General features: G+C 33.0%; 2 protein-coding genes, 1 non-coding gene and 1 pseudogene across 4 annotated transcripts; 3 read left to right on the forward strand and 1 right to left on the reverse strand.

Moving 5' to 3' along the window:
* The first annotated feature begins 2,231 nt into the window (after positions 1-2,231).
* On the forward strand, positions 2,232-5,086 carry LOC107627815 (uncharacterized). The gene is made up of 2 exons (XR_015904911.1): positions 2,232-3,011; positions 3,902-5,086. It is a non-coding gene; the product is annotated as an uncharacterized LOC107627815 (transcript).
* Positions 5,087-5,573: 487 nt separating this feature from the next.
* Positions 5,574-9,128, forward strand: LOC148575332 (uncharacterized). The gene is made up of 2 exons (XM_088503928.1): positions 5,574-8,587; positions 8,670-9,128. The coding sequence occupies exons 1-2, from the start codon at positions 6,412-6,414 to the stop codon at positions 9,017-9,019; spliced, it is 2,526 nt and encodes an 841-aa protein (XP_088360054.1). The 5' UTR covers positions 5,574-6,411; the 3' UTR covers positions 9,020-9,128.
* Positions 9,129-9,855: 727 nt separating this feature from the next.
* On the forward strand, positions 9,856-11,611 carry LOC107627816 (uncharacterized; annotated as a pseudogene).
* Positions 11,612-12,514: 903 nt separating this feature from the next.
* On the reverse strand, positions 12,515-15,941 carry LOC107625950 (uncharacterized). Of its 2 annotated transcripts, XM_088503929.1 has the most exons (5): positions 15,579-15,941; positions 14,186-15,258; positions 13,744-13,891; positions 13,029-13,118; positions 12,515-12,800 (listed from the first exon to the last, which is right to left on the reverse strand). In XM_088503929.1, exons 2-5 carry the CDS (start codon positions 15,232-15,234, stop codon positions 12,795-12,797), a joined length of 1,293 nt encoding a protein of 430 aa, XP_088360055.1. In that variant the 5' UTR covers positions 15,235-15,258; positions 15,579-15,941; the 3' UTR covers positions 12,515-12,794. The 2 variants fall into 2 exon arrangements, 1 of the variants encoding a protein (XP_088360055.1); XR_002357990.2 differs by lacking the exon at positions 13,744-13,891 and having other exon boundaries at positions 14,186-15,906.
* Between the last annotated feature and the right edge of the window lie 352 nt (positions 15,942-16,293).

Here is a 16,293-nt window from a genome sequence, read left to right on the forward strand (position 1 = left end):
CAGAGAGAGAGAGAGAAAGAGAGAAAGATCTAGAAAACTCTTTTCATAGTGTGTGAACCAGAGAAAATGATTTTCATTCACTAATTGTTACATTGACTCTTAGTCTTATATAGTAGCTCTTATGGTAATTACTAACAACCACTAACTGTTCTCAATACTAGCTAACTAACTCTGCCAGCTCAGCTTACTTGCTCAATTGCTATTTATCCCTAATAAAAATATATACATAATTGAGATTAATGGCTAAAATCATTGGAACATCTAAAAACTTTTGTAATTTTTATAAAATGTCACAATCAAAATGAAAAAAGTGTACATATAATGAATATATTAGATACGAATGATTGTTTAAAACAAGGATGAGTGACATATAAAAGTCAATATATGTTTCAAAAAAAAGTGAAAGAATTAATTCATGGTCATGGAAAGATAAAAATGAATGTTACAAACTAAAAATTGGTTTCACGTTTCAACTATCTCAGACTTTATTTGTTACTAGTTTTATCCCCCGTACTTGGTACGGGAATTAAAATTATAATTTTAAATAAATATTATTCAATAAAAATATAAATTAAATTATTTTAAAATAATTGATTATATAGATATATATTATATAAATAATAATATTTAATATGTAATTTATTAAGAGTTAAATTAATTTTTAATTCTTTTTTAAAAATATAGTATAAAAAAATAATAATTTTATTTTTTTTAGTTAACATATTATTTGTATTTTTTATTATGTAATTAATTTAATGAATAAGTTTTATTATTACTTTTTTACTAAAAAAAAATATCAGCCTATGTTCTTCTTATATTTAAATTGAGGTCAATTAATTTAGTTTTTATTTTCATTTTAAATTTTACATTTCAATTGGTGAACTCTAAACTTAATATGATTAAGCTAACCACAATAAACATTAATGATAAAGCAACTTATTTTTATATGCAATTCATCACTTATATTCTATAAATATATTATGAATATTGGTGTACTCTAAAAAAATGCTAATTTAAATATTAAGGTCAATTAACCTATCAGTTATGTTCATTTTACCTAAATAAATTAACAACCGTAAACACTAATCAGATAACGACTCTTTTATTTCTTTATATGCGATTTATAATCTATATATTCTATATATATCATGAATATTGGTGCACTCTAAAAATAATGATTTAAAGATTGAGGTCAATTAACCTGATACTTATGTTCATTATAAACCCTATATCTCAATTGGTAAATCCTAAAATTTATATGAGTAAGTTAACTATCATAGTGATTTTTTTTAATACGCAATTCATCACCTATATTTTATAGATACTATGAGTAATGGTGAAGCATAAAGAAATACAAATTTAAACGTTAAGGTCAAATATGATAGTGGTTTAGTGTTATTTGAATTATTAAATCTACATATATCCTAATTGATTAGTGAATTATAAAAGATTGGTGAATTATAAAAGATGCTCATTTAAATATTGAGGTCAAATATAATAGTAGTTTAGTGTTGTTTGAATTATTAAATCTACATATATCATAATTAATTAAATTATTTTTCTTAACCAATTATCTAATGTGAATATTAGATCCTTGAGTTGAATACTAATTATCCAAACATAACTTTAAAGGATAAATTTATAATACAAATAATAAAACTTATAAATTTCAGGTTGAGCTTAAGGAAAAAATCACTTAAAAACAAACTTGATAATGGCGAACACAAGAAAAAAAAATTAGTACGTATAATGTCTAACAAAATAAAGCATTAAAATAAAAAAAAATCACTAACAAATATTTTTGTATTATTTAAGATATACATAAAAATTTAAAATTTGTTACTTTGAATTTAGATCCATGTAAATACATTTAAAAAAAGTTAAGATCATATTTAAAATTTAAAATAAAAAATTATTTTATTTAAATTTGTCAAAATTTAATAATCAAAATGAATAATGTAAAAACATTTAAAATGCAAGATATAATAATATTTTTATTTTAAATACTAAATTTTAATTTAAAAATTTAATGCAATTTTAATTTTTTTTTAGGACTTGGTGCCAACAAAGTTGACCCAAAACGAAAAAAATCAAAATATGCATTGAAATCTAACCCACCCGAGACTTAAACTATCTTGAAACCTTCCCCACCCATGATTCTGCATCTTAAGTTCTTAATTAAATTCTTTTGTTGGGAGAGATACAACAAACCTAGATTCAGGCAATACAGCTGTTGCCGACCAGCCATCCTCTTCTCGGAGCCATCTTATAAATGACTATATTATGTTCTATGTCATTAGATATATGTTTTTATTGAGACTTATGTTATTGTTAATGGATGAAATTGTTATATATGCTAGAATGCTGGATTGTTGATAGGATTGTTATAAATTTATGTTTTCCTTCTTGAGCTGCGTTGTGATCAATGTTCTGAAAATCAGACCAGATTGACCGATCAAATCAGTCTGACCGTAAACCGATTGCTTAGGCGGTTTGGGTTATTAGTAGAAACCGGATACAAATTGCTGAACTGGTCGGGAACCAGCCGGCAAAATGGGACTGGGACCCGGTCGGTTTACAGGAAACGACGCCGTTTCCTTTGTTGAACGGAAAAAAGGGATTGCACGCTTTTGGCTCCCCCTTTCCAACTCCTTCCTTAGTCATCAGCAAAATGCCCTAGCCTCCACCAAAGAAAGCAAACCCTAGCCTCCACCAATATTGTCGCCGTCTGTCGGAGTGAGAGACTGCTGCTGCCGCATCCGTCGCACTCAAGAACTTCCGTCTTCGTGCTATCGGCGTTCGTTACTTCGCCCCCACCATCCTCTGTTCGCTCTCATCAGTCATCTGTTCGCTCTCCATCCCCTGTTCGCTCTCATCAGTCGCCTTTTCGCCGTCGTCCGTTGCGCTCAACCCCTCTCCGTCGTCGTCAATGCTCACTGCTAGTGCCTGTTCATCGTGTTTTTTTATTGTCTGTTCAGAAACCAAACCCTCTTCATGCTTGTTCCCCGATGGTTAGCGATCGTCGTTTTTTAATACTCACTGTTGGTGTTTTGTTTTTCATTGATTGATGATTATTGATTAAGTGATTTGTTGCTGTTTTGTTTTTTTACTTTGTGCTTGAGTTAATTGGATGCTCTGTCAGCTTACTGCTTGTTCTTGGTTGATTGGCTTTGCTCACTACTCTGGCTTGTTCTAGCCTATTCTTGATTAATTAACTCTGTTACTGGCTTATTGATTGATGCTAAATTGGTACTGATAAATTGTTACGGGCTTGTTCTTGGCTTTTTTGTCTGTTGTTAAATTTTGTTAAAGTTTCTTGATTTTGTGCCCATTACCTCATGGAGTCATTTTTTTTGTTAATCATTGTGGGGAGCTTGTTAATCATTGGCTTATTGATTGATGCTAAATTGGTACTGATAAACTGTTACCGGCTTGTTCTTGGGTTTTTTTATTTGTTGTTAAATTTTGTTAAATTTTCTTGATTTTGTGCTCATTACCTAATTTAGGAATTTTTTTTTGTTGTTAATCATTGTGCTGAGTTTGTTAAAATTGGATTAAAAACTTTGTTAATCTTTGTTAAAGCATGTTAATTTTTGTGTTAACCTTGTGAAAACTATGTTAAATTGGTACTGATAAACTGATATTGGCTTGTTCTTTCTTTTTTTCTGATGTTAAATTTTATTAAGCTTTCTTGATGTTGTGCTCATTATCTCACTCAATGTTTTTTTTTGTTGTTAATCATTGTGCTGATCTTATTAAAATTGGGTTTAAATTGATAATCTTTTAGAGTTTATTGTTAATCATTGTGCTGATCTTGATTTACTTGTGATGTATTTACTGTCATTTAGAGAGTGCTTATTCTTTGGTTTTTTTGTTTCTTTTTCTTTCCTTTTATTTTCAGATACCAAAGAATATATAACAAATTACATATTTAGATTGATTTAGGTTCTCATACTTTGGAGATTGTAGTTAGATTTTTGGTAAGTTATCCTTGTTAAAGTTTCTGACATAATCCTTGAAGATAGGTGGTTTTTTTGCCATTCATGGTTTTTGAAAAACAAAAATAAATAATGGAAAAAGGAATGTGCTGCGTTGTTGTTTTGGACTATTGCAGTGAGCTTGTTCTATTTTAATCATGCTTGCTTGGCCCAAGTAAACAAATAAATAAATATGAAAGGGCATGTGATGTCTTGTTTTTTTGTTTAAATCACACATATTTACTAATAACTTGGGGAGGGATAATTTAATAATGAGAACCAATGGGGACTTCAGTCAGAGGGGGAGGGAGAAGGAGAGAGTAACGGCAGCTCCATGATGCATTCATGTAGAAGTTTTGATGACACACCAACCTCGAAAGACAGCAACCACATGTTCAAAATCAGAGATAATCTTTTATGTACACTCAATATATGCTGTGATTGTCTGAATGATAATGAAGTAATTGTGTGTGATAATGGTGATGCTTGGACAAATGAAAAATTTGTGATGCATAAAAAATAGGTAATAAGAAAGGAGAGATTGGATGAATTGGGTTCTTTTGCTGAAAAAGATTTTGCCCGTCTGATGAATGAATCATTTCTTTTTATAGGTAAAATTTACATCAATGATGCATGTGATAGCGTAAATTTTCAGAACAGATTGGCCAAATTTCAAACACACTTGTTGATGCTTTGAATTAGGTGTTGAAACTTCCATGGATGACCAGCACATGGTAAGACTTAGGAGAGAGGAACGGCAGCTCCATGATGCATTCGTATAAAAATCTCTTTGCCCAACCATAATAATAACATTTTCAACCGTCAACGGGATGAATTTGTTGGATGAATTCATGAAAAATAAGACCGGTAAAACATGGGCGTTGAAAAGAAGAATGCATACATTTAACATGAACCGAAATTATGATACGTGGATTGCTGAAACCTGATTTTAGGATATTAACTTAGGATTTCACTTGGACATTATTAATTTTCTTCTAATGGAGCTAAAGTTCAGGACCACCAAGTTATTAATAGCTTGATGTAGTGACAACTTGAATCAACTCTTGGTTTCATTATCATCATTATTATAACTTTAAATATTGCTTCTAGTGTCTATATGCATGTAAATTGTATGTTTTAAAAAATATGAATGGTTAAGATGATATTAATATTATTGTTAAGAAGAGATTCTAATAGTATAGATCATCTTGATAATTATTGTGAAAACTATTACAAGAAATAACATTAAGATTGAAAGGAAGATATATAATTATATATGCTTGGTTTCATAATAGAATGACATCTACCATAATAAATTTATATGGCAAAATTATAAATAATTTATGTGTTATTACTTGAATATAGAATGGCTTTGGTATCAATTTTTATAAAATATAGATAGATAGATAGATAGATTCAATGTTTTTATTCCCTTTTTTAATATATCTAGTATCCTAGTAAACTTTTATTTAAATTAAAGTATTATGAAAATAATGTAAAATGAAAATATTAAAAATAATTAATAAAAACTTGAAAATGATATGAGTTAAATTTTCGTGCACTTACAGTATAAAATAATTTTATATAGATATCGAATTATGTACTGCCACAGCACCTAAAAATAAACTAATTTTTAAACGCTCACGACGTAAAAGATCATGAATTTGATTGAATATCTAAGGTCATATGAACATTTTAATCGATTTTCGTGAAATATAGCAACTTCTCTTAATTTTTGCATGCCGAAATTCTGTTCATGTATAGAAAGCTTAAATAAAACTCTTGCATGGTGACAATTGTCACATTGATCTTGGAAAAATGTGTAATCTCTAGCGGTAGTGTTGTTGGAGCCTAAAAAGACTAATAAGGTAAAAAAAAATCATAAATGCATCCATATATCATAGATTCATAGAAATATAATCACAGTTGTCCTAATTTTTACCAATGAGTCTATGACATATATTTCACAGTTTTCCTGATTCTGATGTTGTGATAATAGAGTGTGAATTAGAAGTTGTATGAGGAATAGGAGGTAAGCAAATCTCAACACACTAATAATAGTCAAGTCTTGTTAAAGAATGAGAAGGTTAATCACTAGGAAGTTCTGTGATTGGTGTGAGTGTGATGAATGTATTTTAATTCTTTATAATTTTATTTTTCATGATAGTAGAATTTTATTCAAGAATAAGAAATGATTTTATTCATAGAGATAACTTCATTCTACCTATGATTTCCGTGGCCTATAAGTCATAGGTCATCTCCAAAAGAAAGACTTTGAACTTGTAGAAAATGGCATTAATGACTACTAAGTCTCTTAATTATTGATCGCTGAAGAAAGCTTAAAGCCTTGTTCCACTTTCCCTGAGGCTTTAAGTTGTGGAACAAGTGAAAAATTCATACTCTGATCATTATTTCATCACACACTATAGCTTCCATGGCTATATCATCCACTTGCATTATTTTGATATTCGTATCATTTGTGTTTTTAGTTGGCATCGCCACTACTGCTGGAACTCACAAATTGTCAGCCTTAGATGAAGAAGCCAATGCTATGCATTCAATTAGTAAAGAGTTGTGGAGTAACCAACATAATAATGTCTCAAACCGTTGCAACTGGCCCGGAGTCAACTGCAACAAAGCTGGAAGTATAACATTGCTTTCACCTCCAACTCCAAGTAATTTCACCGACGAGTTCAGGACACAACTCTGCTCTTTGAAACTAAACTTTTCAGTGTTTCAAAATCTAGTCCATCTAGATCTCAGTGAAATGGGGTTATGTGAGTTCCCTAAACTAAGTGGTCTTAAGAAGCTACAACATCTCAACCTATCATACAACTATTTTGAAGGTGAGCTTCCTTTTACATTATTGGACAATCTAACTCAACTTGTGGTGTTGGACATTTCTAACAATTATATTAGTGGTACAATTCCACAAGAACTAAGCAAGCTGGAGAGACTTGTCATGTTGGACTTGAGTGCCAACAGCTTCGATGGAAGCATTCCATTGATCTTGGGTCAAATGAACAGCCTCACACACATGAAACTTTCCAATAATCTCCTGTATGGGGATCTTCCTTTCACACTGGCAAATCTAACTCAACTTCTTGTGTTGGACCTTTCCCAAAACAAACTTAGTGGCTTCATTCCTCATGAAATAGGGAAATTAACAAATTTATTAACCTTAGACCTGAGTTCAAATTCCCTGTCTGGTCCAATTCCTGAGCAAATTGGGTACTTGAACCGTTTGACAAGTCTCCACCTTCATTCAAATTTGCTTAGTGGTTTCATTCCTCATGAAATAGGAAAATTAACAAATTTATTAATCTTAGACCTGAGGTCAAATTCCCTGTCTGGTCCAATTCCTGAGCAAATTGGGTACTTGAACCGTTTGACAAGTCTCCACCTTGATTCAAATTTGCTTAGTGGTTCCATTCCTCATGAAATAGGGAAATTAACAAATTTATTAACCTTAGACCTGAGTTCAAATTTCTTGTCTGGTCCAATTCCTGAGCAAATCGGGTACTTGACCCGTTTGGAAGTGCTCACCATCGGATCCAACAGGATAGATGGTTGTATCCCCAAAGAAATAGAGCTTTTGTTGCATCTAGAAGGTTTAAATCTTTCTTATAATGCTATTTCTGGTGTTATCCCATCTTCTATCTTTATTCACTCTAGTTATGTGGATCTCAGCCATAACAATTTAAGTGGAAGCATTCCTTCTCAATTTGGAAACCTTTCATATTTAGACGTTCGTTACAATAATCTTTGTATCAAAAATAGAAAGGAACTTGAGTTTGTTATTCCATTCTGTTATCTGGATTACAATTCCTTTCTTGACAACGAATATTATGACTGCGATGGTCATTTAAACGACCATCATAATAAGCATTTTCGCCGATCACTGGTTTTGGTCATAATCGTGGTCTGCGTTACCATTTCATTGGGTTCTGTTGGGATTGGAATATGCATTTTCCGTGCCAGGCATCATGGCAAGCTTGAAAATAAGGCCACAAAAAATGGAGACTTGTTCTCCATTTGGAACTATGATGGCAAAATTGCATTTGAGGACATCATTCAAGCCACAGAGGACTTTGATATCAGATATTGCATTGGAACCGGTGCTTATGGTAGCGTCTACGAAGCGCGACTTCCAAGTGGCAAAACTGTTGCATTGAAGAAGCTTCACAAAACAGAATCAGAAAATCCATCCTATTACAAGAGCTTCTGCAATGAAGTTGAGGTCTTGACAGAGATTCGCCACCGCAACATCATTAGGCTTTATGGCTATTGTTTGCATAACAGATGCATGTTTTTGGTGTACGAATACTTGGAAAGAGGAAGCTTGTTCTGTAACTTGGCCAACGAGATGGAAGCACAAGAGTTGAAGTGGAGCAAGAGGGTGAATATCATCAAAGGGACAGCTTATGCTCTTGCTCACATGCATCATCACTGTCCTTCTCCTATTGTTCATCGAGATGTCAGCAGCAATAATGTTCTGCTGAATTCAGAGTTAGAAGCTTGTGTCTCAGATTTCGGCACAGCAAGACTTCTTGATCCTGATTCATCTAACCAAACTCTTCTAGTTGGCACTTATGGATATATTGCTCCAGGTAATTTCTAATTCTAATTATCCGAATAAATCACTGTCCTCATCATCATTTATGTAACTCTCTATGGTTGTTTTTGTTGTAGAACTGGCATACACCATGAGTGTGACTACAAAATGTGATGTTTATAGTTTCGGAGTGGTGGCATTAGAAACAATGATGGGTCATCACCCAGGAGAATTCATGTCCACTATGACAAAGCCATCTACTCAACAATTATTGGTGAAAGATGTGTTGGATCCGCGGATTCCACTTCCGAAATCTCGGAAAGATATGCAAGATGTTGTGCATGTTGTAAAGCTAGCATTAGCATGCCTCTCCTCTGACCCAAAATCCAGACCATCAATGCAGGATGTGGCTAATGAGCTTTCAGCTTACAAGGCTTCAATGAATTTTTCTTTTTACGATGTCTCAATCTACCAATTGATGCAATAGCATGTACATGTCATATGATTGTATTTTAGTAACATATGTTTTAAGATTGAAAATTTGAAGTTTTAGTGGGTCACAAAATAATGCAACATTGAAAATTTTAAGCCTATAACTATGCCATCCCTCATCGTTCTTATTACAAAGAAAGTAAAAATATGAATTTAATTTGATATGCTACAGTTTAAAGTAGTTTTATATGTGTCAATAAACATATAAATTCCTTTAATCTGCAAGTTGAAGGGTATGGTTTCAATGAAAAATTTATTTAAATTGATCAAATTGTCTGATTTACGTTATTTTTAAAGGTAAGCAAATTTCTTTTTACTTCTTTTACTATCAAATCTTATCTTACGTTTTATTTAACTAACTGATCAATCTCCCTAAATAAGTCATATAATTTAATAACCGAGAGGGTCTTAACATTTCTCCCAACTTTGATTTCCTCAGTTTTACAAAACAAAAGTATTTTTCCATTTTGAAAACAATGGGTGACTATATCGTTCGCCAAGTTTGATTTGGTGTATATGTGATTAGACAATGCCCGACTTACACGTTCATTCTATGTTACTATGTTGATTCAGCATTTGATTTCCGTGATCTATAAGTCATAAGTCATCTCCAAAAGAGAGACTTGGAATTCACAGAAAATGACATTACTTATTTAATCATTCTCATAAGTGATTGCTGAAGGAACCTAGCAACTTCTCTAACCATAAACCATATAATGAAGTGGCACACATGTCATTGACTTTCGTCTTTTCGCCAAATATATAGAACAGACAATATCAATGCATCAAAATTAAATTCTTATAAATATATGTGCGACAACAATTGAGTGTACAGCATACAGCACAACTCAGTGAAAATTAGATACACACATGGAAGACTCAGGTTGCAATTTACTAACACTAATGAGGCATACCTTTGTTGCCACTTTGTTTCTATTAGTCCTCCTAACTGTTATGAGTGCCAACACCATGGTGGCAGCATCGAATTCCTCGTCCTTGAACGCGGAACAAAAGGCCTTGCTCCATATCGGGTGGACGGAAGGTCGCAACATCTCAAAACATTGTAACTGGACTGGTATTGTGTGCAATGAAGCTGCAAGTGTCATAGAGATTTCAACAAGGCGTTATTTTGTTATCCCTCCATCTGAATTGAGGAACTTCAATTTTACTGCATTCCCCAATTTGATCCGTCTAGAACTGAGTGGCATGAGACTCAAGGGAATTATTCCTACTGAAATAAGCACTCTTACAAAGCTTATGTACCTTGATCTTTCCTGTAACTATCTTGAAAGTGGGTTACCTACCTCAATCTCAAATCTCACTCAACTTATAACACTTAATGTTTCTAACAACTTTCTCAGTGGTGGTATTCCATCTACTTTTGGGCACCTCAAGTATTTGGTTGAACTCTCCCTAGACTCGAACCAACTTCAACATCCCATTCCTAAAGACTTGGGGAACTTGAAGCATTTAGAGCATTTGTCTCTTTCAAATAACTCATTCAATTGTTCAATCCCTCCCTCTATGGGGCAATTGGATAAATTGAAATTTCTCTCCCTTGGTTCGAACCATATCGAAGGTCCCATCCCCATAGAACTAGAGCACTTGGTCAATCTGGAAGTTTTAGACCTTTCTCACAACAAGATTTCTGGTGTTATACCATCTTGGATTGGACAACTCTCTAGACTTTCAATACTAGATGTTTCCAACAATAGACTTGAGGGACCAATTCCATTTGGTATTCTAAACCATTGCAATTATGTGCAACTAAGTAATAATTCTATAAGTGGATCCCTTCCTTCTCAAATGGGCAATCTTTCTTATCTTGACCTTAGTTACAATAACCTCTCCGGAAACATACCTGTGGGAATCTATTCTGTATCCTACCTCAACATCTCTTACAATTCCTTTGATTTGGATCACCAACTTTGTGATCTTCTGAAAGACTCATTGATTGGTAATAATCCCCCTTGCTATTCTGCAACTCATGATCACTCAAGTCCTATTCTCGCAGTAATCATAGTGTGCATCTTATATGGCATATGCATTTCAATAGTATTTGTATGCCTAGATTTCTGGTGTCCATTCCAAAATGAGTCCAAAGATGATAATCAAAGGAACAATGGAGATTTCGTTTCAATTAGGAACTATGATGGTAAAATTGCATTTAAAGACATAATTAAAGCCACAGAAGACTTTGATATAAGGTATTGCATTGGAACAGGTGCTTATGGAAGTGTCTACAAAGCACAGCTTCCTAGTGGCAGAAATGTTGCACTAAAGAAGCTTCACAATACAGAGTCTGAAAATCCATCATTTTACAAGAGTTTTAGCAATGAGGTCAAGGTCTTGACAGAAATCCGCCACCGCAACATCATTAGGCTTTATGGTTTCTGTTTGCACAACGGCTGTATGTTTTTGGTGTATGAGTATATGGAAAAGGGAAGCTTGTTCTATAACCTAGCCATTGATGAAGAAGCTCAAGAGCTGAACTGGAGTAAGAGAGTAAACATTATCAAAGGGACTGCACTTGCTCTCACTCATATGCACCATCATTGCACTCCACCCATTGTCCATCGAGATGTAACTAGTACCAATGTTTTGTTGACTTCAAATTTAGAGGCTTGTCAGCTTGTCTATCAGATTTTGGTACAGCTAAACTACTTTCTTCTGATTCATCTAATCAAACTCTATTAGCTGGCACTCCTGGATACATTGCTCCAGGTAAAAGTGTAGTTTTATTCCCTTATTTATTATTGAAATATCATTAGTAACCTATTTAATGTTTGGACATATTGTAGAGATGGCTTATAACATCAATGTGACAACAAAATGTGATGTTTATGGTTTTGGTGTGGTGACTTTGGAAACAATAATGGGCGAACACCCTAAGGAACTAATTTCCAATGTGTCAAAACCATCTGCTCCAAAGATCATGCTCAAAGATATACTGGATTCACGTATTCGATTGCCTTTTCTTCGAAAAGACATGCAGGATATTGTACTTGTTGTAACATTAGCACTAGCATGCTTACATCCCAACCCAACATCAAGACCTTCAATGCAGGACATAGCTAATGAGCTTTTGTTTTCAAACTCGCCATTGCTTTGGCATTTTGATGGCATTTCAATCCACCAACTTGTGAATCAAGAAATATATGCAATAGGTAAAACTTAGGAGAGCTTTTTCTTCCCTAATCATATTTTCTTTGTAATTTCCCTAATTTCATTTATGAAAGTCATCTTCTGTTTTGTATTCAACTCAGTATGTCTTCTTCCAGTTCAAATATTTTTATGTATTTTTGGCCTTGTATTATATTTTTATCACTTGTAGCATTGCCTTTCAAATTATGCAGTTTGCTCACTCAAATGACTAAATCTTAATGGTAACCAATATCATGTAGCGCTTTCAAATAGAAAGTTTATGGATCATCCACCTACCTGACTTCAACATTAGACATTTTTCTTGGTCTAATATATAGAGCATGCAAAAAACTTCAAACTTCGGAAAAACTTCATTAACAATTCATAGGATGAGTTAGACTTAACCATTTTGTTTTAAATTTAACAAGTGTATAAAACACCTATGCAGAAGAAACAATGACAGTTTCATACCTTCTGCAATAAGATTGTAAAAAGAGTATATCTTAGTTACTAATCATCAACAAACAACTGAGAAGTTCAACATTTCAAGAATTGTGTTTGGAATATCATCATACCCTCCAATGCTTTTCTAACATCTAAAAAGATCAGAACATTTACATCTCACCTCATACCTGGGAATCAACATAGAAAACTATGTAAGAAATCAAGGACGAAAAAGCTAAGTAAATCAAACTTAACTAGAAATAGTCGCATACAAGGGAATAACTAAAACTAAAGAGGATGGTAGATGTAGTTATTCAATAGAAAAGATATCCTCAAGAAATGAGTAAAATGGTCCAAGCAAGTGCTTCAAAAGCAATTTACACGTTTCAACATTCAACTAAAACAGAATAGTTTACCGTTATTGTATGGCCTTGGTTAGCTCGAATAAGTAGCTCCCCATTTTCTTCTATAAGGCTGAAGCGCTGCTTATTATCCTTTCGAACAGCCTGACAATAAACATGAGATCATTTAGAATAAAAGGTCTTCAGTTAATACTTAATACATATGAAAATGGAAGACATCAAAATCTTTACTTCAGTGACTAAACAAGCAAATAAATAGCACATAAATAGAGTTTACGGATAAAAGAGGTTATGGATACAATAACAATTCATGAAAAAAGATAAGCCACAGATATTTTGTGGCAGTAAGTAAAGAAAGAGTGGGCTAGACATGACCAGCTACAATCAGCATGTCAATCCTATCCAATTCATTCAACTATTGATTTATAATAGTGTTAGTTGCAAAGGGATGGATCAAGAAATTCTCAAAACCATATTGCGACTGCTTTTACAAGATCAAACTAGTATCACTCTGCAACAAAAGATATAGAAAGGGAAACTCTATAAAGCTGATACAGGATAACAGGAATAGAAGTCTAAATCGAATTACAAGTTGAAAATGTCAATAGACCCAATACAATACCATCTATAATGTGTCTATTTTCTGTTTTGCTATTTTCCCCAAGCCAAATGCTTCTCAGAAATGCAACATAATAATCTAAGTTACAATAGAAATGGCAATGATAACACATAACAAACAAGGAAACAAAAGATATACGAATAAACTGACCTCCCTAACATCATCAATATTGTGGGATCTTAATGGAATATTAGCAAATGTCTTCATATTCAACTTTAGCAGATCATTAACTTTGACATAACCATCACTTCGCATATCTAAGTTCAATTCAGATGCCATATGACGCAAAATCCTCGTCCTACAGGTATTATCATAGAAACATAAAAAAAACACTGACTTTGTCCTTGAAAGAAAAAGGGTGATATACAATATCAGTACATTACAAAAATCATGCATACTATTTTCCTATAAGCAGTTGTTTACACAAGATACTTTACACTTTATAAAATAGTTCATTCTATTAGAAAGATAAAGTACATTAAATTTTCTAAGAAACCTGTTTTGATTGACTAAAATTACAAGAAATCAAGAACTATCCCACAAAAACAAAAATTGAGAGAAAATAATGAGCACAGAGCGAAGTAGTGCTTACAGGAGCCTACAAAGAGCGTCAATTTTATCCTTCCCGAAGTTGCCACCACCGTCACAGCCTCTTGTTCTTTCCCTGTCGTTCCTCATATCAAAAGAAGCAATAGCCTTAAGTCCCTTCTTCTTGTCCTTCGGCAACTTATCTTCTTTCTTAAGCTTCGGACAGTCATATTTGTAGTGTTCAGCTTTTCCGCAGTTGTGGCAAATAACCTTGCTTAGGTCCTTTTTCGATTCCTTTGAGCTACTTCCTTTGCTTCTTTCTTTGAGTCTCATCATCTTTCTAACAAAAAACACAAACTCGTCATCTGAGTAACTGGATTCATCATCCAATGATTCAGTACAAGATTTAAGAGTCACTCCTTTCTTTTTTGTATCATTCTTTATGTGAGTGATTTCATATGCTAGTAACTTTTCTCTCAACTCATCATAGGTCATTTGACTTAAGTTGCTGCTTTTAGAGATATTAGTAGCCTTAGTTTTCCATTCTTTTGTTAAGCTTCTTAGGACCTTCCTCACCAGCACTTGTTCGGAATGAATAATCTCCATAGCATCCAAGTTATAAATGATGATAGAGAATCTCTCAAACATGTCATCAATTGATTCTCCTTCCTTCATGAAGAATATCTCATATTCTTTATTCAGCATGTCAATCCTCATTTCCTTTACTCGTGGGGTGCCATCATGTGTAACTTGGAGTTTATCCCAGATTTCTTTTGCCGTTTTGGATATTGAAATCTTCCGGTATTCTTCGAAGCTGATCGCACAGTTTAGCAAGTTGAGTGCCTTAGCATTGAGTTCCACTTTTTTCTTGTCATCTTCATTCCATTCTGTTTCGGTTTTGGGAGTGACAACACCATCAACGCCAATTTTGGTGGGAGTTTGAGGACCATTCATGATTATCTTCCAAATGTTGTAATCCATTGATTGAACAAATATCTTCATTCTTTCCTTCCAGTAGTTGTAATATTTTCCGTTGAAAAATGGAGGTCTGTTGATGGATTGTCCTTCGATCAGTGTGTAAGCCACTAAGTTGGAACCACCGTTGTTCGCCATTAGGATCTTTCTTCCAAGCTTGATCTATTTGAGACCAAGCTCTAATACTAATTAATGATTATCAATCACTGATTAAGAGGAGAGAGATTGAATCTTGGCTTCTTTTTAATTTTGCTTTCAGTCTTGATATCTGTTGAAATACTTTAAGTAAAAAATAGTAGAGACTGAAGTTTTTGTTTGACTTCTTCTCCGAAATCAGATATAGTAACAGTGTTCACAGGAGAAAGAAGGTATAAGCAATGACCGAAGACCATACCTTTAATATTCTCTTTCAACTTTTTTCATCTTGTTTCTTGAATCTGAACCTTACATTCTTGCTTTGGCTCCAAGTCTTTTTTGTGAACGTTGATTCACATCAGAGTACCTTTACGTTTACTTTCTTCATCTTCCAAATCGGTACTTGTAACCCAGATGATTTCTTCAACACTTCTTTAATGAATCACAAATGTAGAAATGCTTTTTGTGATTTGCCTTTCTGATTTGATTTTGCCTTTTGCCCTAGCCTCTTTAACCTTTTCTTCGTTGCTTGAAAATAGAAACCTCCTTTTTGTTGTTCAATTTGCCCTAACTTCAGGATTTCCTTTTCCTTTCTTCTTATTTCAGAGAGTTTACTTGATGTGAAAGAAAAGAAAAGAGAGAGAAGAGAGAGTTTTGGTTCGATGGTGTGTGACTTGACGTGGTTCAAATGAAATGAAATTGAGTTATCTAGTTAGCAACTAAGGGTGCGTTTGGTAAACTTTAAAAGTAACTTTTTTTTATTTTTAATTTATGAAAAGTAATAATATTAATGTCTGGTGCAATTTTCGAAATCAAATTATAACTTTTTAAGAAGCTATTTAAGAGATTATAGAGGAATTAAAAAAAAGGACTTCTCTCATAATATTATTTTTTATCATATTTCTATAAAATAAGTACTTTTAGAACTAAAAATTTAAAAACAAAATAATTTATTTATAAGCTATTTTTAATATATAATCATTTATTGTTTAAGCTATTTTTTCAAAAGTAGCTTAATTAAGTTGTTTATCCAAATTGAATATAAGTGAAAGAATGAATTTG

The sequence above is a fragment of the Arachis ipaensis genome, chromosome B2 (assembly GCF_059453495.1).
Source record: "Arachis ipaensis isolate K30076 ecotype BB chromosome B2, ASM5945349v1, whole genome shotgun sequence".
NCBI classification, from domain to species: domain Eukaryota; kingdom Viridiplantae; phylum Streptophyta; class Magnoliopsida; order Fabales; family Fabaceae; genus Arachis; species Arachis ipaensis.